The sequence below is a fragment of the Strigops habroptila genome, assembly GCF_004027225.2.
Source record: "Strigops habroptila isolate Jane chromosome 13 unlocalized genomic scaffold, bStrHab1.2.pri S16, whole genome shotgun sequence".
NCBI classification, from domain to species: Eukaryota; Metazoa; Chordata; class Aves; order Psittaciformes; family Psittacidae; genus Strigops; species Strigops habroptila.
This window is the reverse complement of record NW_022651054.1, coordinates 2,604,002-2,631,758: the sequence shown is the minus strand read 5'-3', so window position 1 is coordinate 2,631,758 and position 27,757 is coordinate 2,604,002. Positions and strand designations below refer to the sequence as shown.

Sequence of the window (27,757 nt, the reverse complement as noted above, 5' to 3'; positions counted from 1 at the left end):
AGGCTAGTAATCAGCATGGCTGCTAACTCAAAGGAAATTATTGATAGAGGGGAGGAATCCATTTTAGATTGAGTTCTTGAATTAGAAAAGAGTTGTGGAGCTTGATGCTGCTCAGTAGAAGGTGGTTAATCCGGATCCGTGGGAAGTGGTTGAGTTTGCACTGGTTAGAGTGAGGGCTCAAGGATTTATCAGTACTAGGTCTCTGAGGAAATCTGTGTTTATTTCCCCCCCCATGTTTCCATGTAGTTCTCCAGGCCCAGTGGGCTGAAAATCATCTCTATAGGTTTCTTCTGAGCTGGGAAATCATTGTTTTCAGTGCTGTAGTCCATGTCGTACTTAGGGCTCACTGTTTTGGAGGGGTCTGTGATGCTCAAGGTGGGCAAATTTCACGCCTTTGTGAAGAACCACGTGCCATAACACTGCCTTGTACATGGCAGTGGTCAGATCAGCTGCTAGGACAAGCTTTTCTTAGAGGGCTTCTGCTTATGAGCCACCTCTTGCTGTTTCCCCATGCTGGGCATCTGAAGCTGGAGACTGAAGGTGACTAATGTTTCTCTCTTCTGCTTCTTGTTCCTCCCTCCCATAGCACTGATGCAGGCGATAGCCCCGTGGGCACAACAGCCACTACAAACCTGGAGCAGCCACAAGTCATTCCATCCCAGGGCGACCTTCTGGGTGACCTTCTCAACCTGGACCTGGGACCCCCAATGAATGTTCCCCAAGTGTCCTCCATGCAGATGGGTGCTGTGGACCTCCTGGGAGGAGGGCTGGACAGCTTGGTAAGCAGCATCCTCTTTAGCTTCAGCTGATGTGAAATAATTGGAGTTGTGCTTCTCTCTGGAAAGCTGTGATCATTTGTGCCTGTAGTGCTTGGATCACTGAGTTCCCAGTGCTGAGTCCTAAAACTCCAAGGGGATTTAACCAGTGTGTCTGTACCAGCTTTCAGCAGGTTTTTTGTGCTATAAAACAAATGTTGGCGCATACTGTAGAATCCCCACGGTCAGCAGATCTATTTGTCCCATGCTTTTTCTGTCTGTGGAAGAAAACCAAAAAGTTGTTTTAAGGATGTGAAGTGTTCCACTGCTTTGTCATCGATTCAAGAAGGTGTTTGTTCTACCCTGTTCCCACCCCTACTGAATTCCAGTGCAAAGCTCTCAGGGCTGCAGGCTGTAACCCTATGTCATCCCATTTGTATATTCTCCAGAGTATGTCATACGTGATGTTTTAATTGCAGTTAGGTTAAGAGAGAAGCACTCTGAGTAGTCCTCCCTGTGCCATAGCTGCTCATAAGGGGTGTAGTCTAGTGCTAACAGGATCAGGCTCCAGAGTATGAGTAATCACACGTTGCTTCTGCTCTGGGGTGTGAGCTGGGCATAAGCTGCAATGAGAGAATCACTTAGCAAGGAGACCATGGCAGTGGGGAGGAGCTTGGTGCTATGGTCTTGTGCTGGTGGCAGCCAGGCATTGAGGAGTGGTGAATGCAGTTATCAGCCTGAGAGTTGTCCCCATGGTGGGGAGCACAGCACACAGGTCCCTAACACCCTGGAGACTTGCCTACAGGGGTAAGCAGCAGCTTAGGTATATTTACACCATGTAACCTGAGTAAGACTACCCCAGTGAACACAGTTGGGTGTTTTTCAGACCTACAGTCTTGCTTTGGTTTGAGATTTGGCCTGTAGGGAGCTGGCTTGGGTTATCTGTGTGCCTGGTTTAGGTGCATCTTCAGTTCTGAGTCAAGCTCTGAATAATAGAGGTAGGAGGCAGCTGGATGAACCCCAATGCAACAAATCCTTATTTGTCAAAGATTTTTATTTTAAGCTGCCATAATCTTATTAAAGGCAGACATTAAGCACATTTCCAGCTCCAGCACTTCATGAGCTAATGAACTGGAAACTAACTTACTGGCATTGGCATTCATGGAGGTCAGATGTGCTTTAGCTTCTCTGCCATCTAAACAGCAGCTTGCTTATTTAGCAGGGAGACTGCTTTTGCTGGGGAGATAGGGAATTAGGGCAGTGGATTAAGCTGGAGATGCTGGAAAAGCAGACAGTGAGCCCAGAGCAGTGACTTTTGCAGCCTTTGCCCTGCATCCCAAGATGTGCCACTAAGAAACTGGTATTTTTAACTGTGTTAAGGCATTGCAGCAAATGGTGCTCTCTGTGGCAGCTCAAAATGGTTAGGAGTTAAATTCCTCTGCCTGTACCATCTTGCAGGCCACTTACAGTAAACCTTTGTGTCTCATTAGTGTCAGAGACTAATAAATGGCCACAGCAGGAGGGCTAAAACTTGGTTTTGAGGAGAAGAGTTCTCACACAGTTGGTATTAATGGGCTTAATTTAGTGCCCTGCTTTGGCAGCAGAGCTGACAGCTGATACAGTACGAGGCTTTTACTTAGTATTTTCCTCAAGCCTTAAGTAAATCCATGGGGCTGTGAAGTGTGATCTAACAAAGTGGTCGTGGCTGGATGGGGAGGAGCTGTGCCTCAGGCTGCTTGGGCCAGCACTGTCTCAGCTGAGTTACCAGATGGGGTGAGCACTGAAAGGAAAGTGCCTGAATAGTGGTGGGTTTGGTTTTCCCTGGACTGCTTCCTATTGAAGTGCTGTTGCATCAACTGTCTTCTCTCCTGATCCCTCACATGTATAAGTGAATCTTTTTCTGGTAAATCTCTGTGTTTCTCTGGCTTTTCCTTCCTTCATACAGACATTGCAGACAACACCAAGTTGGACAAGAGTGTTGATCTGCTTGAGGGCAGGAAGGTTCTACAGAGGTATCTGGACAGGCTGGACTGATGGGCCAAGGCCAAACTGTATGAAGTTTAACAAGGCTCAGTGCCTGGTCCTGCACTTGGGTCACTACAACTCCATGCACCACTACAGGCTTGGGGAAAGAAAGACATTGAGGTGCTGGAGCGTGAAGAAGGGAATGAACCTGATGAAGGGTTTGGAGTACAAGTCTTGTGAGGAGCAGCTGAGGGAACTGGGGCTGTTTAGCCTGAAGAAAAGGAGGTTTAGGGGAGATCTTATCGCTCTCTACAACTGCCTGACAGGAGGTTATAGTGAGATGGGGTTCAATCTTTTCTCCCCAGTAACAAGCAATAGGACAAGAGGAAACAGCCTCAAGTTGCACCAGGGGAGGTTTAGACTGGAGATGAGAAAAATGTCTTCACCAAAAGGGTTGTCAAGCACTGGAACAGGCTGCCCAGGGCAGTGATAGAGTCACCATCCCTGGGGGTATTTAACAGATGTGTAGATGTGGCACTGAAGGACATGGTTTAGTGGTGGAGCTGGCAGTGCTGGGTTAATGGGTGGACTTGATCATCTTGAAGATCATTTTCAACCTAAATGACTCTGATTCTGTGATAATGAGCCTAATTAGTGTATGAGTGAATGTGATCTGTGTCTTTGTTTATTGTTGTGGGCATGTTTGACAAGTATCAAGCTGAGTAAACCCTAACCTGGTATTAGCTAAATTGCTGGGCAGTGTCTGTTGGCTGCATGGCTGGGCAAGGGGATTGGAAGTTGGATCCTAGGCTAATATTAAGCCACACTTATGCAGTGCCAAAACTCCGAGTCTCAAACTGCAGGTACGCACATTCCTGTATGTGGTGAGGAGGTGAGATGCATCCCAAGGTGCCCCCTTGAAGAAGGGCTGAGCTCTTCACCCTTCACCAGGGATCAGAAACGGTTTGAGGCAGGGATGGTGGTCACTTGGGCTGCTCATGCAGCCAACTAGTGGGGTTGGAGACTGAAATCACGTCTTCTTCTGTCTTTATCAGTGTTCTGCCTGCTGGTGTATCAGTAGGCATCCTGACTGTCAGTGCAGCAAACCCTTCCTCTTTCTCTTCCAGATACCTTATACACACACCTTTTATGTTGTATTGCTGCCTGATTTGTTCTGCTTTCAAGTCTCCCTTTCCTTTACTCCTAAAGTCTTTTTAATTGCATTTCTTCCCCTGCTTTGCTGGGCAGACTGAGGCTCTCATACTCTTGCATGAAACATGGAGTCATGGGAGCAGTCCCTCTCTCCACCCCAAACCAGTTTACTTCACTTTTGGCCCTTATGCTACCAGAAAGTAGCCCTGTTTGGTTGTGAATGTCAAGGCAGCTGTCTTCCTCTGCATGTGCTGCTTTGGTTTTACTTTTACCAGCCCTCCTGTTGTCTTAAGAGTCTAAGTAAGAGTACTGGAACCAAGCGTGGCTGGGGTCTGATCTAAGGGAGGATTGAAGATGGATTTTCCAGACAGGAATTTGCCTAGTATAATGTTTTGAAGATGGAGTTTTTACCACCTCTACTGTTGATCCCTGTTTTCTGCTCATCTCTAGAGGATCCCTTTTGGATCACAGGTGACCTGAGAGCAGGCAAGAGAACATAGGATTAGTCTACGGCATATTCTCTGCATTGTGCATCTGGCATTAACTCTCAGCCTGAGCAGGGACATAAGTTGCTCTACTGCCAAAGCAGAGCAACCCCAAACCCCACTTCCACTTTCCAAGCAACCTTTTGATATGTAAAATAGCCTAAATAAGCCTCTCTGTTACAGTGGAAGAAAAGGGTTTAGGATGTGCTTCAGTTGATGCACAAAGTGTTGCTGTGGTGGTGAGATTGCATCAGTACTGCGAGCGTCTCAAAGGCAGCTGAAGGTCTGGAAGAAGCTGCTGCCAGGATCTGAGCCAGATTGTCACATTCACTCACTGTCATGTGTTGATCCCCTTGGAGACTTGTTGCAGCTCTTGTGTATTTGATAATGCCTCCTTTCCTTTGGAGGGGTGTCTGTCTTTAGAGGGATGCTCTTTCAGTGAAAGTCCCAACAGGACTAAGCGAGAAACAACAGCAGCAGCATGAACTTCCATGGCAAATGTCATTCTGCATTTCCTAAACTGAGGGGTTTTTTTTTCTTCCAGGCATTCATATAGAGACTGCATGTTGTAAAACTGGATAAACACCAAATTAATAGTATTCATTTGAATTTTCCACAGCCTTGCTAGATATTTATCCCCATGACCAGTGAGAATCCAGCTGCTTGTAAGGTTAATTTCTTTAGCGAGCAACTATTTTATCTCTGTAGGAAGTCCTGTAATTGATATCAATGTAACATGCATATTGTGCATGCACAGATGCTGAGCATGTGTTAAGAAAAAAGAAAAGGGGGGGAAAAGCCTTTAGTTACAAGAAGATATGCTTTGCTTATAACCAGAGCATGCTGTATGACTTACAGAGAGCTGTTCACTAGTGAACAGAGCCAGCAGTGAGCCTGCTCTGGGTTGTGGCCCTGTTTGCCACCCTGGGCAGATATCTGCTTTGCTTTCTTGTCTGTGAAGTGGTGACTAAGCCCACTGTTACAAAGCTGTCAAGATCTCCACAGTGTAAAGTAGTGATACCAGTCACTAATGCGGGAGAAGCAAAACTTGCTTGGACAGCAGAATGCCGGATGCAGAGTTGTGCATGCTGAGAGCTGGTGCTTTATCCCCTTAAAGCCACCTCTTCAGTGGCTAAACTTCATTCAAATTATAGGCAGCCCTCCAACTCCTGGTTTAATGTTGATGCAGCGCTTTGTAGGCTGTCTGTGCTGTAATGAGTCAGGGTCACTTTGCCTTTAAACCCTTCTGTGTGTTCATTTGCTCTGAAGATCCATTGGGCCTGAGAGCTTGGGCTGGGAGCCAGGGAGGCTGGCTCTAAACCTGGGGACAGAGCAGTAAATCTGTAGGAATGGACAAGCTTGGATTGTCTCTTATGTAAGGATTTTATTTAATACTCTAGCCACTCATCTACAAGAATATTATTGATTCAAGGCTGGCAGCTGATCAGACTGATTTATGTCATGAATTGTAAAGCTGTTCGATAAACACTGCAGTTTTCTGTAATACCTGGGCTGGTTTGGGCTGTTCCAGGTGAGGCTGTGCCCCTCTATGGAATCAGGGTGGATATAGGGGGTTCTGAGCCCAGGGGTCTCCTCTGCATGGTTCAGGGCTGTGTCCCACCACTGTGCTTGCTCTGACGTGTGATGGAGGGCAGGGACCTGAGCTCTAGCTCACTCTCTCCCATGGCATGTCCTGGGCTCTGGATGCCTGTGGGTTTGGCAGCCTGGGAAGAAATGCCTGCTACAGCAGTGCCGAGTGCCTTCCTGATCCAAAAGAATGGTCACTCCCTCCCTCTTTGGTGCTTTCAAGTGGAGAGTTCAAAGTTTGGCCTCAGTGGACAACACCCTGGCTTGTTGAGGTTGATCAGGGACTCACCGATGTTGTATAATGTTGTATAAAAGAAAAACTTCTACTAAGTTATTTCATACACTCAGAGTAGTGAAGTTCACATAGTTGTTGAAGCCCAAAAGTGCCAACTTCCTCTCCTGGCTCTGCAAATGACTTGCTGTTTATAATCTTAGGAAAGTTACTTCCTTTACCTTTTCCTGGAACTACAGGGTGAAAGTGTCTGTACTAGGTCAGCCCCAGCATCCATTTACGTAGTGGATGTGATGCTTCCCCAGGGCGCTTCTCCAGCCTCCGACAAGGCGCTGAGCATCTCCTTTCATCTGGGCTGTTCTGGTTTGATGATCTACAAAGGACATCTGTTAGGATTTCTGACAAAGGGCATGTGTCCATTGCTGGAGCAATGCTGATATGGAAAAGGAGCTCTTCTGGTGGGTCACCCATTCATGTCTGATTTCAGGCTTTTGTTGCTGTAACAGTACTAGGACTGCCAGAGCTTTGCAGAGCTGCTTTTTTACACTTTAGAAATGAAAATGTTACTACTTAGTTTTGTTTGCTGATGGAAATCATTCAGCAAGGTAAAGCATTAGTAGTTAAGTGCTACTGAAACTAGTGGCTATGGTATTGGCAGCATAACCTGTCCTCCACCTCCTTTGTCACAGCTCACCTTGGTTTGGACAGTAGCCTGGTTTGGTGCTATGAAAACAGACACGTAAAATAGGCAGCAAACGAGGTACTGAAAATGCCTCTGTGTGAGCCACGGGGCAGTCTGCAGTGAGGTATCTACAGCCCATCAGGAGGTCAGCAGATGCAGATCATGCATGATCTGTCCTGCAGTTCAGATGTGTCTAACAGGATTAGCCCAGCTCAAGTGGCTTGCTAGCAACCCTGCTCTCAGCATTTCCTTCAGCCCCATCGCCTGATTGTTGTTAGGTAAATGCCTGGCTGCTGTGTTACTGAGGGCATGCTCCTCGACATGCTTACCTCTTGGTTTGGGGTGTGAGGAAGGGAGGAGGCAGCATCTGTCCCCCGTTAACCCATGAATTATGGCTCTATGAAATGCATAGCTGCTCTGAAAGCCCTGGCGATGCGATGGACACAAGGCAAAGTAGTGGCTGAGCAGTGGTTGTTGCAGCTTCTGTCCCTGACTCCACCTTCCTGGTTATTTTTTGGAGCTCCAAATGCCTCACGTCATGTTGCAGAAGTGATTGTAACCCCTCCAGATCACATGAACACTTCGGCAGAGTCACTTCATTACGAGCTGCTGTTAAGATGCAAATAAACCCTGCTAATGCAGTAACTCCAGCACTGCTGCACTTCATAAGTCAGCGTAACTGCTTACACAGAGCTGGAATTACAGGGCAAATGCTCTCCAACTGCAGAGCAGCTGCAACACCGTCCAAGCCAACTAATATAAAGTAAAGATACCAGTGCAGTTTGGGAAGAGGTTTTACCGATGCAAGGTTGAGCATAGCTTCTTCTTTAAACCCATATGGCTGCTTGAGTGCTGTTATGGCAGGATGGGTTTGGAGGGAATAAAGAGAATTCCTCTTTCAAGAACTTTGTGCATTTGGTGGCCAAGGCTCCCTGTTCATCCCCTGCTCATCTCCTGAAGCTGTCAGCTCTTCACCCTGGACAGAGGCTTTGTGCTCTTCAGCAAGGGGCAAGCCTGATAACTTTGGGCTCAGGATCAGGGCTCTGCAGTGCTACAAGTTCCCTTTGGCCATCAAGTGGGAGCTCTCATTCACCCCACCTTCACAGCAAGCCTGAGGAGGGCTCATAGTGCCCCTAGCCTGGTCCTCTCCTTCATGGGGCTGTTGCCTGCTCTCATGTAAGGCAGGTCCATGTTGCCCTCCTGAGAGGAGTGGCTGCCCACCCCTGAGATGAATGGAAATGGTTAACTTAGAGCTGCCAGCCCTGGGGAATTGGTTCAGCAGCACTTCACGCCTGACTAATATCTGCTTCTTTCCTTCTGCACTCTGCCTGTCACTCCAGATGGGAGAGGATTGTCTGTGGGTAATTGGTTCCTGTTCCCTCTGCCTTCCTCCTTCCCTCTTAATCACACACATTGCTGTTACCGTCTCTTCTATCGTTTTGAATTTGGAATAAAGTTAAGTCTTGGGCACCCTGCAGGAGGATTGGGTAAAACAGACCTGTAGTTTCTGAATGGGGAAAGCATTGGTGCTGTAGGAGGGTGACAGGCAAGAAAAACAGAGAAAGGGATTTCTGTGCTGCTGCAATGGGTTGTGCACCCCAGATCTGATGTGGAACTGATTAGTTGTTTACTAACTTTCTCCCCTTTAATTTCTGTTGAAGTATATATGTTGTCACTTCTCTTTTCACTATGTAGGCAGAGCCAGCTCTGGCTGTAGGGACCTGGTGAAGCTGCCAGCTCCTTGGAGCTTGCTCTGCAGCTTTGTAGCACATCTGCAGCACTTAGTCCCAAGCATAGGAGCCAAAAGAGTGGCAGCCTGCTGTGTGTGTGCAGACCCCTCCTGTGAGTAAAGCAGGGCTTCAGGGGGAGCAGATCAGAGCTTCCTGGCGTTGGAAAGATATCCTTTCTACCACAAAGCAGAGGGTTTGGGTGCAATCTAGAAATATAAGGAGGCTCATAGTAAACTCTATGAGCCAGTGAGGTTTTTTTTCTCTGCCTTGTAGGGGTTGAGAGCTGGAATCTTGGCTCAAGACAGGCAATAAATCCAAATTCTGCTTTTCCCCCCCAAGGCCTGACAGTTAGGGAAAATGGAAGACTTGCTGATAGCTTGAGGAACCCCAGTATGTTATTCCTCACAGTGAATGCATGCAGAAACCAGTGTACGGGTTTCTTCGAGGTTGGATTCCTAGCCTGCAGCTTCTTATGATGAGTGTAGTAGGAAATGGTACAATAGTTAACATCTGGCTTCATTATGCAGAGTTATTCAGTCATTTCCATAATACCCTTTGTAAAATGCTTGCTGCTTGATAAACCAGTCTTCCTCCTGCTTCAGACAACAGTACCAGAAATCCTCCATGCGTACAATAATATCTGGAAATGAACTGGATTCTTTACCTTTTTCCTTTTGCCTCTGGACTTCGCTGCCTGTCAGTATAAAGTTCATCTGCATGCAAGACTGTGAATACGGATGAGGTGTAATAGTTGCATTTATTACTCCTCAGTGAGCCAGTAACAAGATGTAAATGATTTGATATATTAATCTAAAACATGGCTTGGCTTAAAGAGCAGGCTGTGGCACAAGACTCTGCTCTGCCAGGCTGTTTCAGAGGGGGAGACCTGACAGTATAATAAGTGCTATTTTATAAGCTTAGTATTAATTGGATTTGCATCCTCTGGCTGGCTTCCTTTAGTCCGTGGCTGGTCTTTCTTTTGACTTTGGAATTGCTCAGTTTATCTGTTATCTCTTCAGTAAGCTGGAGTTGCACAGTGCACTGCCATGGGCAGCAAGAGGATGGGTTGCTCTATGAAGAGGTGGCTGTTGCAGAAGATGAAGGATGTCCTATTACTTTCTGCCATGACCTCAAGTAGGGATAAACTGAGCTTCGCACAGGATAAAAAAGCTCTTAAGGCTTCTTAACAAAAGGCAAATCGTGTGTGATTTGTACTTCTCTGACACCTACTCATGGTAGTTAATGCTGCATTGGGTGGCTCCTGTGGGGACCAGAGGAAGGAGAGGTGCCAGGGCATAGAAGATCCAGAACAGCACATGGATTTGTCAGATTTTAGTATTGTTGAAGGGTAGATATCATCTGTAAGTCACTGTCTTGCAGTTCACTGCTGTTCTCAAGGCATTTTATCCTTTTTATGTGCTCTAAGGGAGAGAAGTATGAAGCTTTACAGTATCTCTTGACCAGCATAAAGTACGTTTGCCATGACATCTCCTGGGGAACCGGCTATTGGGGGCCAGAACACCGTTGAGATTCCAAGTCTTTTGTGCAGAGAGAAAAGATTGGAGCCTTTTTGGCTTTAAGCACAGACTTACCTGGAAGCTTCTGCTTTAGCTATATGGTGTATCTTTTTTTCAATACCTTAACATATCAGCGTATATTTGAACACTATATCTAGAGCCTTTGTTGACCCAGTTTGTCAAATGCTTTTTAAAGCAGACAGACTCTGCAAACCCTAATCAAATGGAAGAGCAAAGCCATCTACGAGGCAAGCTGTGTTGTTCTGGTCTGCCAGTCCAGCCTTTTCCCCATGGGGGCTGGCTTCTACCTCACCCCTGCACTTGCTTCATCCTCCATGCACATTGCTGGGGCATGATCCATGTCTGAATGTGACCAAAAAAACCCTGCACTAGGGAAAAAGCTACCATGGTCTTCCGAAAACAAAAGCCTAGGACACACATATGCTTGGAGATGTCTATAGTGAATAACCACTGCAGATCTGTGCTTGTTTCCTCCTGGCTATCAGTCATCTGTCAAGTGCTTTATAAATATTCACAGGAGTGATGTACTTGCAAACAGCCCTTGTAGCCAGCTTTGGAGTCTGTCCTGATCACTGAATTCTCTGAAGTGTGTAGAATGGTATGGATGTTTGAAAAATGGGCTTTATCACTGGTCTGGATGCTTTGTAAAGGGAGTTCATGGCAGGACAGCTTCTAGGTGGGCTGCAGGATGGTTTGGCAGAAGGGCTCCAGAGAGGATTTAGTGTTTATGGAGGGTTGCGCGGGTGGTACACAGTGGCTATTTCAGTCGCTTCAAGCTGTAGCTGTGTAGCTTGGCAGAGATCATTACTGAAACATTCTAGTGCACTGTAAGGTCTCTTTACTATTTGAGTGGCCCATTAGATCATGAAACTGGCTTATTCCTGTCTAAGGGAGGGGAGCATCTTCAAAGGGAAGAAAAGCCCACCTATCTGAGCTGTTGTAATAGCCCGTTCTCTTTCTTCCTCCTTATTGAATAGAGCCGCATGTCAGAGGAACATAGCCAAGATGCATTGTGTTTTCCTGTCGTTCATAGCTGTTCCCTAGAAAACTAAAGCTTTCAGGAAGTGAGCTTCCTGTCAGCTTTTATTTTTATTCCATTTCACAGTTACCCCACTGGGTTTTGTGGAGCTGCTCAGGGCTGCTGGCAGGCAGCGTGGTGGGGTGAAGGGAAAGCGCTGATGCATGAAGCGCAAAGAATTGGGCAGAGATTTTGGTGCAGATGACAGGGCGCAAGAAGGGATGAGCTTTTGTTCTTATTAACCTGCAAAACGCTCCTGTCCGCTGTAGGTGTGTGGGGCTAGTTCTCCAAATAGCTCTGCTCACACAACAGCACAAAAGGCCCTCTGTTCCCTGTGCTTTCAGTGCGTTTCTGTCTGTCCTGTGCGCGGCAAGCGAGGGAGCAGTGCGGGCAGCCCCGCTCTGCTCTGGCCAGCTGACACTTGGCTTAAATGAACTCGGTCTTTCTCTCCTCTTTCTCCTTCTCTCTTTCAGCTTGGCAGTGACCTTGGCGGGGGCATTGGAGGAAGCCCGGCAGTAAGTGCCATTCCATTTTTTTCCCCAATTTCAAAAGCTGCTCAAAGCTCAGGGTGTTTAAATACGACCTCACCCGTTATGTGCTGGAAGATGCTTTAAATCTCTCAAGATGTTTGAAAATGGACAAATGCAACTGAAACACACAGGTCTCCACCTATGTTGCTTTGAGTCCAGATGTCACCTGGGCTTTCCTAAGAGCAGCCAGGGCCGGAGCTGCTGACTCTATCTGTTTAGCTCTTCTTTCTCAGAGCTTTTGGGTCGAGCACCAGCGTTACCACTGGCAGTACCCCAGTCCTTGTGCAGCTGCTTTGGGAGCTGAAAGGCCAAGGTGCTTACCTCTCTACTCACAAAGCCTGTTCTGTTGTCACCCTAACCCAGCGTCACCATGGGCTTGTCTGAACTCAGCGCTTTCCTCCTCCCAAATGCCACATAAGGTTTTTCCTGAACATCAGGATGAGGTGCTCCGAGCTTTCCTCCTGCACGTGGTCAGTGCTGAACTCTGCCGGTCACCAGCCTCCTTCTCTGTGCCTGTGCTTTGTGAGTGTCCTAGTGCCTAGAGCGCCTGCCAGGACATGGGAGGCTTTCAGCCTGCTTGCAAAGCACCCTCGACTTCAAATGCATACCAGCTTCTTCCAGGAAAGCATGGGAAAAGGATGCAAGGTGACTTGGAGATGCAGTGAGCAGGAGGGAGTGTGTCTCCAACCCACAGCCGAAAGCAGTCTCCAGTCCCTCTTCCCAGGACTGTGTAGGCAGTAATTCAGTGAGGAAAGCATACTCAGTTCTGGAATGGGGGCTTTTCAGAGACCCTTGTTCTGGCTGCAGTCATTCTCTCTCCTTCTTTTCCTGTGACTCCTGCATTCCTTTCTAACCTCAGCAGCAGGGCAGAGGAGAGCTGGTGGTACAGTGTACTGGTAGCCCCCAGGCCGTACAGACCAGGATGTGGGAGATACTTACTCTATAGAGATTGTACCTACAAAGCCAGGACTCTGCCTTCCTGGGCCGTCATAAATCCTCCAAGCAGTTGTGTAAAAGCACCAGTCCTCCCTGTCCAAAGGGTTGATTAACCACCACATCTCAGGTGGGTTCCTGAGCAACAGAACAGCAGTGAGACTTCAGACCTGCCATCAGTATTTCCTACTGCCTGCCTTAGCTCTTCTGCCTGTTTCTGGGCTGCTGACTGGTGAATCCTGTTCTCAAGCACATAATTCTTCCTACTCATAGTAAAGGAGAACTTGGGAGTCTAACTAGAGTGTGACTGTCCCATCTGGAGCTGGGCACCTAAAGCTTAATACTCCAGGTTTGGTGCCCTCATTAAAGTCCTGAGAGGGAAGGATTGCCCTTCTTGCAGAAAGGTTGTCCTGTGGCAGAGACAACTAGTTCTGCTTCATGTAATGAACATTTCGGACCATAGTGCTGAGCATGCAGAGCTCTGGCTTCGGGTGGGAGTACACAAAACGGTCATGACTCCCTTGCTATCTCTGGATATGCAAAATCATGCAGATTCCTGAAGACTGTCAGAGTGGGGGGAAGATTTGAAGCATATTTTTCTTTCCCCTGGGTTTATGTAGGGTAGATCCACAAAGCATACTGGTTTTATGAGGAGGAGAGATGGAGAAGAAAGGTTCCTCTACAGTGGGAATAGATAACTGGAGCTATAAGAAATGATGTGAAAGCTATTGCATGGTTGAGGCGATAGCTGAGTGTAGGGATTAGTTGCCAGGAGCTTTGGGATTCAAATGCATTATTTAGCACTATTGATAATTCAGCAGGGAAGCTGCAAACGGCTTTAAAATATTTAGTCTATTGCCTGAGTTCGTGCTTTATTTAATAAGTAGTGCTCTTCATATGTGATGTTAATCAGTGCTTGTTCTTTCTACCTCCTCCAGGTGGGGCAGACCTACATTCCCTCCTCTGTGCCAGCCACCTTTGCCCCTTCACCCACCCCGGCGGTGGTGAGCAGTGGACTCAATGATCTCTTCGAGCTCTCCTCTGGTATAGGCATGGCTCCTGGAGGATATGTGGCTCCAAAGTCTGTACGTAAGGAAAAAGAATCATCCTTAGTATATTGCCTTACCTTGGGCTACAAGAAGTCGGAGGTTACTCACTTGTCCCCTTTATTGTGGGTCTCTGGTGCTATCGAGGCACGAAATTCAACTCAATCCCATTAGGGATGCCCAGCAGAGTAACTGTTGGAGACCATGTTAGTTGTTAGTTACAGACTTCCGTTTCTTTAGCAGTTCACTCATTTTGTCTGTAACAATATTACTCCAAAGAACAGCCCTTGTAAGACACAAGAATCTCAATTTTGTGTGAGCAGCTTTCCTGGAGACCTGCTTCTTAGCAAGCTTCCCCAGGAAACTGAGGGCGGGATGCAATTTGCTACAGCTTTCATAGAAGATATGTTTATCTGGAGGAATCCAGTGTGACAGTGAAGGTAAAATCACATGATTGATGAGCACACTGCAGCGTAATGCACAGAAATGCTCTGTTAGTGACAGATCACAGATGCAGAGACTGAAGTGTGCTTAGTCTGGAGGGCTTGTGAGATACAGAACGTGGTTCTGGTAACAGGCTGTGGGGGAGCTCAGGTTCAGCCTTTCATGCCTGAAAGGGAATAAACAAAACTCAGCACTCTGATTAAACACTCAACGGATGAGTAAACGTAAGTCATCCTATGAAATCTGGGATGTCAAGGTACTGCAGAGCATACTCAAAGCTTTTGGTTGTTAGCTGCTTGCAAATAGTACACCATATGTAAGACCAAGTACAAAAGAATCCAGTAATTTTGAGCTAAGAAGTACTTCATCTTGCACCACCCAAATTTAGGTCTGGGTTTTTCCCACAAAGATGATTTGAGAGTTCAGAATCCAGGCAGCTAGTAGTATCAGCCCTGTGATTTTACTTGGTTCAAACTTTAGTGTTGTCCTGCCTCTAATAGCTCAACATGTCCTTGGAGATGCCTGTCCATCAGCAGCCTTGGTAAGTCTCGCATTAGTGTGATGGACACAAGCTTTCCCTGTTTCTTGTGCACACTAATGCTATAGTATATTTGAATTCTTAATGTGAGTACTGTGAACAAATACAGATTAGGAGCAGCAAGCTTATTACTCATTGGTGAGCTTGATCCTTTCAACACCTCATGTTGTATCTTCCCTGTAGTGTTTCTTTAGCGTTTGTGGGCTTAATGTGCCAATGTAGCTGAATTTCCAAACTCAGGACTTCTCTGTTGTTTGGAAAACTGTACTTGTTTGTTATCTTCAGGCCAGACTTCTCATGCTGAATGACATCTCTTGTATTCAAGGTTTGGTTGCCTGCAGTGAAGGCTAAAGGATTGGAGATCTCGGGCACATTCAGTCACAGGCAGGGACACATCTACATGGAGATGAACTTTACCAACAAGGCTTTGCAGCACATGACCGACTTTGCCATTCAGTTCAATAAGAACAGGTAAGAAATCAATCCACTTCCTCTGTTAAAAAGATTGCATGCTCCTATGAAAGGAGTCTACATCTACGTGGATAGATACAGGGAGGTATATAATGCAGTTAGGGAAACAGCTCTATGATGTAGCCTGAACTCTCCATCACACCCCAGTTGTGTGAAATGGCTGGAAATACAGACTGATAAATCTGTGAGACAATGGGCAGCAGACGGTCCCGTTGTTCTCCTAGCTCTGAAACAGCATCTGCCCCATTTAATCTCTGCAGAGTTTTAAAGCAGCCTCATGAGTTGTTAGGCAGCTTAGTGGTTTTATAGCCAGTGAGAGCCCTGAGGAAAGCAAGAGCATAAACAGGCAAGCATTTGAACCACACAAGTGTCAGTCTGTATTGCCTCTACCTCCTGACTGTCTGGAAGAACAGGTCTCATTAATAAAGCTATTTGTCAGTGAAGAAGTTGCAAGTTAAGAGCCTATGGCACATGTTTTCCCTCTAATTGGCAGCAAAACAATTTTGTCAGAAGGAGCAGCCACTTGAGTGTTTGAAGCATACAGATTGTTCTCAGAAACCCATCTCAGCCAAAAGATATGACATGGCAGTACAGCCATGGTGCTGTACACACAAATAAGCTTTCCCAGTCAGAGAGCTTATCGTGTGGTTTGCTGTATGTTATCTTGAGCAAGGACCAGGCTGCTTCTTATCAAGACTCTAAAGAATATCTTGTGATGGAAATGTTCCCCATATTTCTTAATATCCTTTCACTGGGAAAGGGTTCTCTATACTGCAGATCCACTGAAACCATCTCTTTAATATCACTGTTAGCCTTGCAAATTTGGGATTTCTTGGGACCAAGAAGATTTACTTACAAAAGTCATTATGCTAACTAAGTCTTAGTAAATGTTCTCCCTGGACTGCTGTATTTTCTGGAGAGTTTCTGCTAAGCTGCTCTGTGCAAATATTTCATGCAAATTGGCCTGAAAAAAAGATGTTTTGCTTGTGATTTTTTCCCCCATCCATCAAGCCGTGTTCTAGCCACACCTCCATGGTACTTCTCAAGGATGCAAGAAGTTTAAATACTGTACAGTAAACCAGCAGTTTCTCCTTTTGCAGCATCTCAGCACACGTTCCGTGTACAACCTACTACTGTTTATTCTTCTACAAACACTGTTCTCCTGCCACAGCTTTCCACTGTGGCTGGTGCATTGGAAAGAGCTGCAGTGGGCTGGTAGTTTAGGTCTAAATATTAAGGTTTGTGATTGGGAGGTTTCTATTGCTTTTCCCCCTCTCCTGCTGCTACTAATCACATTCACTGCAGTCTTGGGATAAAGCATTAAAAAAAAAGAAAGCTAAAGCTTTAGTGTGCTGTAATATCCAGCCACTTAGTAGCAAAATACAGCTTTGTTTTCCCTCTGAGTCTTAGGGAAAACACGAGGGCTTATGTTCCCCAAGGTGAAATGGCTGCAGAAGGCAAACCATGTGGCTAGGCCCTTGCTGAGAATCTTCTTATTTCAGCTCCCTAGGGCTGAAAACTGAAGAGAACAAAGAATGGGCATCTCCTGGTTTCTGAAAGACAAACCCGGTGCACATGCAGCAGACTCTGTGCAGAGGCAGCCTTAGTTTCTTAGTGCATAAAAGTACACACCTGTATGTGTTTGTTCCTGTAAATATCACTTCTGAGATAATGTGAATTCTGCTGAAGAGAAACACAATTATGAGTGGACAAACTATGTTATGAATCTGCAGTTGCATCTGGTCTTGAAAAGAAGCCAGTACATAGTGCAGAGGTGTTATGGTAAATGTTAGCTGCTTTCCCTCTTCTCCACACTAAGTAGAGATGCCTGTGGAGTTAAATGCCTCTTGGACTGAAGGGGCAAGTAGCCATTTGCTTTGCTATGGTGGTATACAACCCCTGCTGAAGGAGCCTCAAACCCAGCAACAGAGCCAGACGCTGTCATTCAGGACCAGACAGCTGGCTGCGTTGATTCATTTGTTCTGCAGTGCTCTGCTACAAACCACGTACTCCTCCTTGGCTATCTATTTGTTCTGTGTTGGCTCCAGTTCCTTCTTCCAGAGCTCCCAAAGATACAACAGCCATGCAGCATGTGTGATATACTCTCTTTTCAGTGCTCTGCAGCTCTGTAAGAGGAAGCCAAGAGGCCTGAGTTTGAGGCCAGGGGCTGCTCCTTGCTGGGCAGGCTGCTGCTCAGCACATAGACCAGTATGGTGTGGGTAATGGAAGAGTTCCCAGATGCTGATCCCCTGGGCAGGATGGTGCATGTTGCAGTGAGGCTGACCTGATTGACTTTCCTGTGCTTTGTCCTACTTTGAGTGCTGTTTTGAGCTGTGTTCCTTCCTTTGAGTAACAGCAGGGGCAGCTCAGGAGTAATGGGAAGGTGAGCCAGCTTGTGCTTGGCAAAAGGGGAATAGGTGTTGGGCAATGCAGTGCTGCTCTCATTGCTTCTGTTTTTCTCTTGCCCAGCTTCGGGGTCATCCCAAGCACCCCACTGGCCATTCACACACCTCTGATGCCAAACCAAAGTATTGATGTCTCCCTTCCCCTCAACACTTTGGGACCAGTCATGAAAATGGAGCCTCTGAACAACCTCCAGGTAAGGTTTGTCTCATTTTGGACGGTGAGGAGAGCAGCAGGTGCTCAGCCCAGCTTGTTGGGCTCAACACAATGTGGTAAGACTCTAGTAACGAAATACCATGTGTGCAGGGTTAACCAGGCAGACCTCATGGATTTGGGCCATGAGTCTGGCCAAAACGTCATCCTGTTCCTTTTTCCTCGTCTCTCCCAGAAGGACTTACTTAAGCAGAAACTTCTTGAATTTTGTGACTTTTCAAACACCTCAAACCCACTGCTTCCATCTGTGTAGATTAAAGTCTTTGTCTGCTCCAGTAACACTCTTCCGTAAACCAAGCACAAGGTTTGGTTGGGCTTATGAACTGGTCTGAACAGAGAAAGAGCATGCCTGTGGCGGAGCAGGCAGCAAGAGCTGTCACCAAGAATTGAGGCAATTAAAGGAATTGCAGGAAAGATGGCAACTGCTGAGTGATTAATATTTCTTTAGTGCTCTTAACTTGAGGGTGCTTTACAAAGAAATTGGCACATCCCTGCCCCAGATAGCTTAATCCAAGGCAAACAAGATGTTCCAGGAAAGGCAGAGGAGAAATGACGTGAGCAGCTAATGTTTCATTAATGAGGCTGTTGCTGCATGTCAGGGACAGCATTCCCTAGAAGAGGGTTTTTATCAGACTGGGCTGCCAATCTGATAAACTCACAACAGATCCAGGGAGATGTTCCTCTCTGGTTTGGACCAGAGATTGTCTCCAGCAGTCCTGATGTGCCTCAAGGGCGTTGGTCTTGAAGTACTTATCAGGCCAACAGTTCTCCCTCCCATGTGCAGCCACTGTGGAGTGGACCTCATTGAGGGACTCCTGCCTCTTCTCTGTGTAGCTGGGTCCTCCAGGATGATTTTCCCAGTATTCCAAAGATGTGGTTAATTTGCACTGTAGCATGTCTCACTTGTCTCCAGGAGATGGAACTAGGTTGGGTTCCTGTAGTGTAGCAGCCCATAGAGGGGAATATTTTGAAGTAGCTCATTCTCTTTTTAGATTGAGAGAATGCAATGAAGTTACTATTTATTCTGCTTGAGCAACTGTTTTTTCCCTTCTTTTGACTTCCATTCTGGGGCTTATGACTTATTGATGAGTCTTTGGGCAAACAGCTCGAAATAGCTTCTCTGGCGCTCAAACGAGCAGTCCTACACTCAGGCTCTGAGCTCAGTCATGCGATGGAGCATGCGGACAGTGAATGAATTACATGTGCTTGTCTTCCACAGAGGGCCCTTCCAGCCTGTGGAAAAGCTGGATTCCCTCTGTATCCAGGTCATGAGGATGAGTTTGTACCATTGCATTTGGGTCAGATGTGATAAAAACTACCTCCTGCTCTGAAGGAAGTCTGGAAGGCTCTAGGAGGTGACAGTCGTGATCCACCATAACACTGGTGACTCTCATCGAGGCACTCTCAAGTTGCTGCTTCCTTTGATCAGGAGGGAAGTGAAGTATTTGGGTTATTCAACCTCCAAAGGAATCAGAACACAGTTTGTTTCTTGCAGCATCTTCTGCTAGAACAAAGCAAAGAGAAAACATATGAGGAAACCTCCAGCTACCTTATATTGAGACAGCAGAGCATTCATTAGTGCCAGACTTAGTTGCAAATTTGCTAGCTCTCTCATTGCCATAGAAGTTGGCTGCCCTTTTACAATTGGGGAAGCTGCCATATGGAGTAATAGTATATTTCTCTGCAAAGAGTTGAATCATGATAGCAGATGCCAAGTTAAAAAGAGCACTCCCCTTACTTTTTTGACAGCAGTGGGTTTGATGGAGATCTGTCATTGCCCTGACAGCCAAGGCTCTGGTTTTGTTTTGTGAGTTCACGTAGGAATTATCTATCTTAAAACATTCAGAAATCGTTTTGATGACCTACTTAGGGAACAATTTATAGCATGATACAGGAGTAGAGAATACAAATGTTCCCGTATTCATTGAAGAACCAAAACACTCATCAAGTTGAATTTGCTTAATGTGTTTTTTCTGAGCTGCGGAACATTGAAGTAGGTGCAGGGCTGGTTTGAACCTCAGGACCTTATGTTCATCTGTTCTGGTGGGGGTTTTTTTTGTTCTAGTAACAAGAAAAATAAGTCCTGAAGTAACTAAACTGATAGATTTCAACTTTTGTCATGTAAATTAGAAACTTCAAAGACTAGTTGTACATCCTTAGGCAACTATTTCAAAAGTAATGAATTTAAGTCTTGTTCAAGTTATTTTTATTACCATTTCTAATCTTTTGCCCAATACAGCTAGTTTAATCTTAACATTTGTAATCATGGGAAGAGACTGAAACATTTGACAAGTTAACAAAAAGCCATTTTTAAGAAGATGAGGAAGGCTGAAGTGTTTTCAGAGGCTTGCTTGGGTAAAATATAACTGAAGTCTTCTGTTTGCCATTCACCTTGCATCTTGTGATGCTGAATACCAGCCTGCTCCCTCCCATCCTAAAGTAGAGATGGTAATTTTCTCGACCTGTTGACTCAGCTTCAACCCCTAGTCAAGCAGTGATTTATTCAGAGGGTAAAGTTAGACTGGATAGAGCACTGTAGGGGGCTGAATGGACTCGAGCCTCTGCTTTCTGGTTCATCATTTTTTGCCTCTTGAAGATTCAAAAGCTGCTGTTGGATGCCTTTGGAGTGCGCCTGTTGCCAAAGAAAATCTGAGTTAGTTATTTGTGCGCTGCTAACTTCTGCTGGGGGTCACTCTTGCAGTGCCTTGTCAGCCTTTTGGAGGCTACTTGGCACTTGTACATGCTGTGGTTCCCCTGCCCAGAGCTGTCTCTGTAGAGCACAATGCTTGTAAGTGGTAACAAGCTCTTGCCCAGCGTGTACAGGAGGCTGCATTGAGCTTTGTGTTTGATAGCCAAGGAGATGACTGTTAGTTGTACAGGGTCCTGTAGTTGCCTTTTGACAATCAAAGCAGTGTCATCTCTGATGACATGTAGGCTGTCAGGGTTGTACCTAGTGAAGCAGATGGGGTGGGTGAGGTATCTTTGCCACCATGTGTGTGAGACCTTGAGCTCTCAAAGAGGAAAATGGGTTCTGAAGTGGGGATTCGCATTGGTGAGGAACGTGAACTCCTGGATACTTCAAGTCAAATTTGGAATAAGAAAATGCCTGGGATGAGAACCTTTCTGTGCTAAAGAGAACCACTGCTCCTAATAAATGGTCTTTCAAGGGCTGGGAAATCAGAATACCCGATTTGTTCACTTGGGTACACAAGAATTGCTCCCTTAACCCTGGAAACAGGGGAGGACGCAGCCTGCTGTGGGAGCTTCAGAGCTCAGGCCTGGTCTGTCATGACACAAATACGATAATCAATTCTGTGAGGTGGTAACCACTTGCAGGAGACAATACAGTTGAAAACAAGCCTCAGGGACTCCCGGAGCAGTAGCGAGTCTGAGCCTGGAGCATTGCCATTCTCTTGGGATCCACATTCAGAATTGACAATCAGTATGTCACATTCCCCAGCATTACCTGCTGTCAACTGCCAGGGCTGTTTGTTGCAGCTACTGAGCATGCAACTGAAAGAAGCATAGCTTCAGTTTTCCAAAATGCCTGTAAAATGATCTGGTGAGTATTGAAAGGGAAGGATCTGCCAGCTGCATTTCTTCCTCCAAATTGACACTTGGAAAGACAGACCCCTCCCTTGCTGCTAGCAGTGTGAACACTTGTTTCTTCCAGTGAGTTTGGCAAAACCTTTCTATAAAGGCAGATGAAGGTGCAGCTTCTTCATTGAGAAAAGAAAAGTCTTGCTAATGCAATATCGTACTTCCTCTTCCATGCTCAGTTCTGCTGAGGAGGAGCTCATCACCTGCGCTCCTCCACTCTTCAGTGTCTCACTTGCAATGCGGAACCACTGGAGCTTTCATTCATCAGAAGTGTTAATGTACCTCAGGTCACAAGTACAGAGCTTTCAGTACTTGGAAACAGATTCCACACAGTCATGTCTCCATAAAAGCAAGGCTGAGAATAGGCGTGAGCAGCAAGTCCAGCCAGCAGATGTTCTCCCTTCAGAGCCTACTTAATAAATGGCACGCTGTCTGCCTGTGTGTGTGAGCTGAGTCAGAATGACTGGACTAACCACCACAGAGCAGCCTTGGGTAGCTGGTTGTGGAAGGTGCTTTCTTGGGTTTGTTGCCTAGGTTGCTTTTTGACAGTCTGTACTTGTGAGGGTCTTATTCCAGCAGAGAGCCCTCCTGGGAGCACCCTGAATGAAGGACTTGGATCACAGCTTGGCATCTGCGGCCAGTTCCTAGCTCAGCTGCGGAAAGCTGTTAGCTTGCTGGTGAAGGGTAGGCCTGCCACATGGCACAGCACATTTGATAGAATGTACATTTTGAACCTCAAGTACAGCCAGGCACACATGGGAGCATAACCCTCCCAGTAACTCGCTGTTCCCTGACCATTGACGTAAGCAGCGTGGCTGGAGATGACAGGCTCAGCACCCACCCTCGCTGTCTGTGCACAGCACCACTGCCCGGGCTCAACATTTGTGCCTGTAGGTAGAGCAGCGACTGTCAAGCGCCCGTAGGATCCTGAGAACTCTACCTGTCAAACAAACTGAAGTAGCTAGCACTCCCTGGGGGTATCTGACAGTCAGAGCAGCAAACTGTCACAGAATAAACCATGACTTCGTGCTGGCAGAGGTAAAAAAGACTCTGCAGAGGAGAGTTGTTCTCTCCTTAACAGTTTGGCTGTTACCAGGCTCTAAAGCAAAACCCAACTTGAAGTAAATCCTTAATTTAGTGTAGGTGCTAATGGGATTCCAAGTGGGTATGTTGTGTGCTTGCTGCTGATGGAAAGCATCTGTGTTGCTTTCAGACTTGACTTTGAAAGTCAGTTCTTATGCTCAAGTCTGGGATTTAAAGCATCAGAAACCCACACTATTGAAGAAAATAACTTATGAGGTACCTCTACCCCAAAATACCATGTGTTGGCTATCAGAGGGTTGCACTGCAAGAAAGGACAACAGAAGGGTGCTCATGCTGCAAGATGAGCAAATATGTCCCAGGGATTATTTCTAGAGGTGCTGCTTCCTCTAGGCAGATCATGAACAAGTTGTAAGTGATTGGGAACCCGGTGCTCACACCTCTTTAGCACTGAAGCATCACATGAAAATCTGGCACCTTTTGACTTTTATCCCTCAGCAGCTTTGTAGTCTGCGTGACTAAATTCACAAGGTAGTAATATTTTTTTTCCTCCTTTCAGGAAGCTCACAGATGGAAAGCTATTTTTATTGAAAATGCTTCTGTTTCAACTCTCAAATGTCTGAAGCTGAAGGTCAAGCTAAAGATTTAATAGTTCATGTCCAGGTCAGCAGGTTAAAGCTGCAGAGACACACGCAAAGTTAGTCTGGACTGGAGGATTTATTGAATGCAAGTGGAGGTTCCTTTCAGGCATGTCAAACCTGGACAGACTTCTCAGCTACTGGTATCACTTGAAATGTCATTGATTGTTTCAGGCTGATGTTCCCATCTGAGGAGCACTGGATTTTTTTGGCAAGTCACTGTTATTAGCTACTCAGTTTCTCACAGGCGCTGCTGTGGATCTGCTGTCTGCCTGCAGTTGCTTTTGGAGCCTGTCAGATGGCATTGGCAGTGCAGAGGTTGAAGCATGACCTTGGAAAACTGTTACCAACTGGTAGGGCCTCTTAGCTTCCTCTTGGTGCAAGTTTGCCCATCCAGGTGTCTGCAAGTGCTTTATCTTGGGGACCACAGAATTAACAGTGCATGCCTGGCTGTTCAGGGGAAGTATGTGGTGGTGAATGAAAAGCTTACTAGTTTTGTCCTAGTGCTATAGGTTTAAGGAGACTGTAGCCTTTTCCTTTCCTGTTTGCAAATGTTATTTGTAACAGCTGGTTTCTGCATCGTTACAGATACTTGCAAGGTGACACGTGATGTCATTCGTGAACCCAGTGATGGTGCAGTCTGGGAGGAAGGCTGGCATGTGGCTTGCTTTGCTTTGCTGGGAAGAAATTGCGTTTCAGAGCATCTTAATTGGGTAGCTCTCCAGAGTATAGCCAAAGCAGCTTACTCAGTATGTTTCTGCAGAGTTGAGAAGCAGGTCAGCAGATACCTTTTTATAGCATCCTTATAACTGCAGGGACAGGGTTAGCATATTAATTTGGAGTGTGCCTCTAGAACCGTGACTGGAGAGAAAGCACTGCTTTCTAGCCCCTCTTGTAAGAAACTGCTGTTGTACGGCAACAACAATTAGCTGCAAAAGCTAATTCTAAGGCAAGGCAATTAATCGTTAAATCAGAGTTGGAAAAGAACTTAGGTCACGCAGTGTAGTCCCTGCTATGCTTTGTTGTTTTTCTACAGATCCTCTTATTGAGAGCATTGTCAAGGTTGATTTTAAATACTCCAAGTACTGGAGCTCCTCTCTTCCTCAGGAGAATTTTGTGCTGCTTAGTAATTCTCACCACCGAGTTCTCCCAGATGTTTAGCCTAGATTTTCCCTCTTCTGGCTCATTTCCATGACTTACATCCAAGCATAGCTGTGCAATGGCTACACTGCTGTCTCCCCCAGCTCTCCCCTCCCAGACTGAGAGGTGCATTTTTGGCTGCTCACCCTGTCTGTTTGATCACATTTTGCAGAGGTGAATCGCTGAAGTCCATCCACCAAATCTGCTTTTACCCCTCTGGCTTTGGTGCCTATAGCTCAAACACTGGACACTCCAACTTGCAAGTATGGCTCCAGCAATCAAAGCACGTTACAGCTCCCTATTTCAGAGGACAGTTTCCCTTTTTTTCTAGGTTGCTCCATCATTTACATGGTTTTAGTGGGCTTTAAGTTAATCCCTTCTTAAGCTGGTTTGCACTGTGGGAATTAAATATAAGCTGCTACCTTTAGTGAGGGCTGAAAGTAGAAGCCCCACAGACTATCACAACTGCCTTTCTGCTGTTCTTTGCACTTCTGGGGCCTTCCCAAGTGCTATAAGAATTTGTTCAGGAGCTTGATCTCCTACCACTTGTCCTCTGGCTTGCATGCATGTCTAATCACAAGCTGACTTGTGTTTGAATTCTCTGGTTTATTCCCCTCCCTTGTCTATCTGCAGCTGTTTTTACAGACATTTGGGGATGTCCTTCTAAACCTGCTACTATGAGACAATAGATTTTCTTAGCAGGGCACCAATATATGTAATTATTAATGTGACTGGAGTTTGTCTTGGCATACATCTTTTGTAGCAGCAGATTTATTTCTTTGGCTCAGCATTTAGCATGGTCTGGTTTGTGTTTCAGCTGGTGACAAATTGGAGAACTCCTTCTGGGATTTTTCAAAGGAAGTAAGAGCTCAAACAGCTCCTGAAATTCAGGACTCCCCACACAACTTCCATTCTAGGTCTCTCTTACAGGCAAAGTTTCCCTCATTGCAAGCAATGGCAGGTGTCTGCTGCTGAACTCTATTCCCATGACAGGCTATGGCTATGTGGGATGATGTGAGGAGAGCGTGAGAGGCATAGAAATAAAGCCCAGAGCTCCCTTTTTCTGTGCTATATTATGACAGTGCACTGTCTCAGGCCTCCAGTTTGCTCCTGCTGAACCGTCAGCTCTCAGCCTGGGGAAAATTGAATGTAAGGTTGCTCCCTGTGTTAGGAGAGATTAGTGGATAATGTGGCAAGCATGTGTGATAAAAGGCATTCCAGTGAATCTCCCTGGCTGGTGGAGTTTAATGACACTGAGAATTAAGTCTTCTGTCAAGTAATCTTTTTTTACCTGCCCTGATTGCTCTGTAGCAGGGCTTTCTTCCAGGAATCAACACCCAGCATGCATTCACTACATAGCTTTCACTAAAGTAAAGGCAGGAGACTTGGGAGGGGCTGCAAGGAAGGTGCAGGCATTGGACCCACTTCAGGCTCGCTGGAAAGTGTCTGGGCTGAGACAGGACTAATCAAGGAGGTGAAAAATGAAGAAATGGGAGTGAAAATAAAGCATACATGGTGGTTTGGAGCTGGGGAATTGCAAGAGTGAGGTGGCAAAGAGGGGTGGTGGAGAAGCTCATGTGCAATATGACAGACGTGATTGTAGCTGTGTGCAGCCAAGAGGTATGAACATACCTCAGAGGTGGAAGAAGCGAGGGGCGGGAGAGGCTGAACAAGAGCAGAAAAGAGCAAGGATGCTGGCTGTGACTCCATCAGTGCAATTGGCTCTGAAGCAGCCTAGTGATATGCTCACAGGAGAGGATTGAGCAGCTTTTAGTGAAAATGGGGTGAGCAGAATGGTGAGACTGAGCCTTGTCTGAAAATACCCAGAAGCTCAGTAACATCTCTTGAGGTAATCTCAACGTTCAGATCTGGCCTCTGCTCGGAGCGAGCACTCCAGGGTGCATGGGCAGGCGACGAGGCTGCTCGAAAGCTTGGGATCCCTTTGGACTTCCAGCTGATGGAGCCACTTTAACCCCTTGTTTCCTTCTCTAACAGGTGGCTGTGAAAAACAACATTGACGTCTTTTACTTCAGCTGCCTAATTCCTCTCAACGTGCTTTTCGTAGAGGATGGCAAAATGGGTGAGTGCCTTTAGGTCTGTGGTCAGCATCCTCCAGCCAGACTGTGCTTGCAGCACCCAGCTGGCTGAGATTCATGTGTGCTTGGCCATGACCTTCATGCTAGTGCATCTCAGCAGCCTGAATTGCTCTGGTTTGGTAGCCTGTCCCTGTTGTGCTGCAACTCCAGTAGTTACAGAAACTCAGCTCCTCTGCTCTGATTCTCTCTGCCAAATAAGGGGTGAATCTGTTTTCTTTGAGGCTGATTTTGGGGGTGTTTGTTTTGTTTTGGGATTTTATGGTTTGGGGTGTTGAGGTTTTGATCCACTTAAATGGGTCTAGAATTTTCCCTCATACCACTTTAATTAATGTATTCCTCATCACCTATATTAAATTGTTGTTTGAATTGGCTGGGAAAAAGCAGCTTTCACTAATGTAATCCTAAATGCTTGCATCTCCTTTCTTCTAGTCAAATCCTGCCTCTTCTTTCTTTGTAAACAGTTCATATGGTAAAGACTGCCTCTGGTTTGAGGGTTTCAAAATCCATCCAAGCTTTGCCGCTTTTACAGTGAGACTGAGGTTGTTATAGGAGCAAATGCTGGACCTGTCCATGGCAGGACAAAATGTGACCAAAACCTCTTTTGTGTGTCTACCTTGTAACATTCTATGGTGAATTAATGAATGCTCCAGTCCTGTGAGGATCCAGGAGGGCTGATTGTCTGTCTTGTTTCTAGAGCGCCAGGTCTTCCTTGCAACATGGAAAGATATTCCAAATGAAAACGAGCTTCAGTTCCAGATTAAAGACTGTCACCTGAATGCTGGTGAGTAGCTTAATTCTGCCATGCTGAGAGCACTTTTGATGTGTGGTCACTATGCATCACCTTATTAATAGCTATGGCTAATGGATAGATGGGTATTGCACTTCTGAGCGGAACAGCTTTGGCTTATGAAGAGAACAGCCTTTCATCCTAGGGCTTGTTTCAGGCAAAAACTTTAGTTGGGTCCCTATAAAAAGATACCTAAAATCCCAGGTTTTAGATTTTACCTGTCTCTTTCTTCCTTTCATTCTGGACCCTTGTATTCTTGTTTTCTCTTTCATACTTTGCTTGCCTGCAAAGCTGCTCTTTTAAATAGACCTGAATATGGTGCTGGGGCTGTTCAGCAATCCTATCCTGCTGCTGTGTGTTCCAGCCCTGACTTTAACCTGCTGCATAATCCTGGGCCAGTCACTTCACCTTTCAGCATCTGCTTTGTTCTTTCTGTTGTGAAAGACTAGAAGATGGTTTGACATCTATGGAGGACAGGCCATGTGAGAAGAGCTTTGGTCTGCTGTCGTTAGCTGATGTATTGATGCATTTTGATCATACTCTGTCCTATTCAGCTCTGTGGTTAGCTGTTGCCTCTGAGCATCCTACTTGTACGTATGACCTTACTACTGCTGAAGGATGAGGGAGTGTAAAAAAAGTGGAATGGGGCCAGTGTAGCAGCTTTGTTCCCGTTCAAGAGGTTCTGGGCAGGAGCCAAGTGATTCTACCAAAAGCTGCTCTGTATCACAGAGGG

General features: G+C 46.1%; 1 protein-coding gene and 1 long non-coding RNA gene across 5 annotated transcripts in view; both read left to right on the top strand.

Moving 5' to 3' along the window:
• Nucleotides 1-27,757, top strand: part of AP2B1 (adaptor related protein complex 2 subunit beta 1) — a 77,674-nt gene that overhangs the window by 40,887 nt on the left and 9,030 nt on the right. For 3 of the 4 annotated variants that reach the window (XM_030472221.1, XM_030472219.1, XM_030472220.1), the window contains exons 14-20: nucleotides 587-779; nucleotides 11,618-11,659; nucleotides 13,546-13,692; nucleotides 14,961-15,106; nucleotides 17,576-17,705; nucleotides 26,137-26,221; nucleotides 26,932-27,018. In XM_030472221.1, coding sequence (XP_030328081.1) covers nucleotides 587-779; nucleotides 11,618-11,659; nucleotides 13,546-13,692; nucleotides 14,961-15,106; nucleotides 17,576-17,705; nucleotides 26,137-26,221; nucleotides 26,932-27,018 — 830 coding nt within the window. The remainder of the gene's footprint in view (nucleotides 1-586; nucleotides 780-11,617; nucleotides 11,660-13,545; nucleotides 13,693-14,960; nucleotides 15,107-17,575; nucleotides 17,706-26,136; nucleotides 26,222-26,931; nucleotides 27,019-27,757) is intronic. The other variant, XM_030472223.1, reaches the window with a different exon arrangement.
• LOC115601810 lies at nucleotides 3,267-4,956 on the top strand. The gene is made up of 2 exons (XR_003989520.1): nucleotides 3,267-3,569; nucleotides 3,802-4,956. It is a non-coding gene; the product is annotated as an uncharacterized LOC115601810 (long non-coding RNA).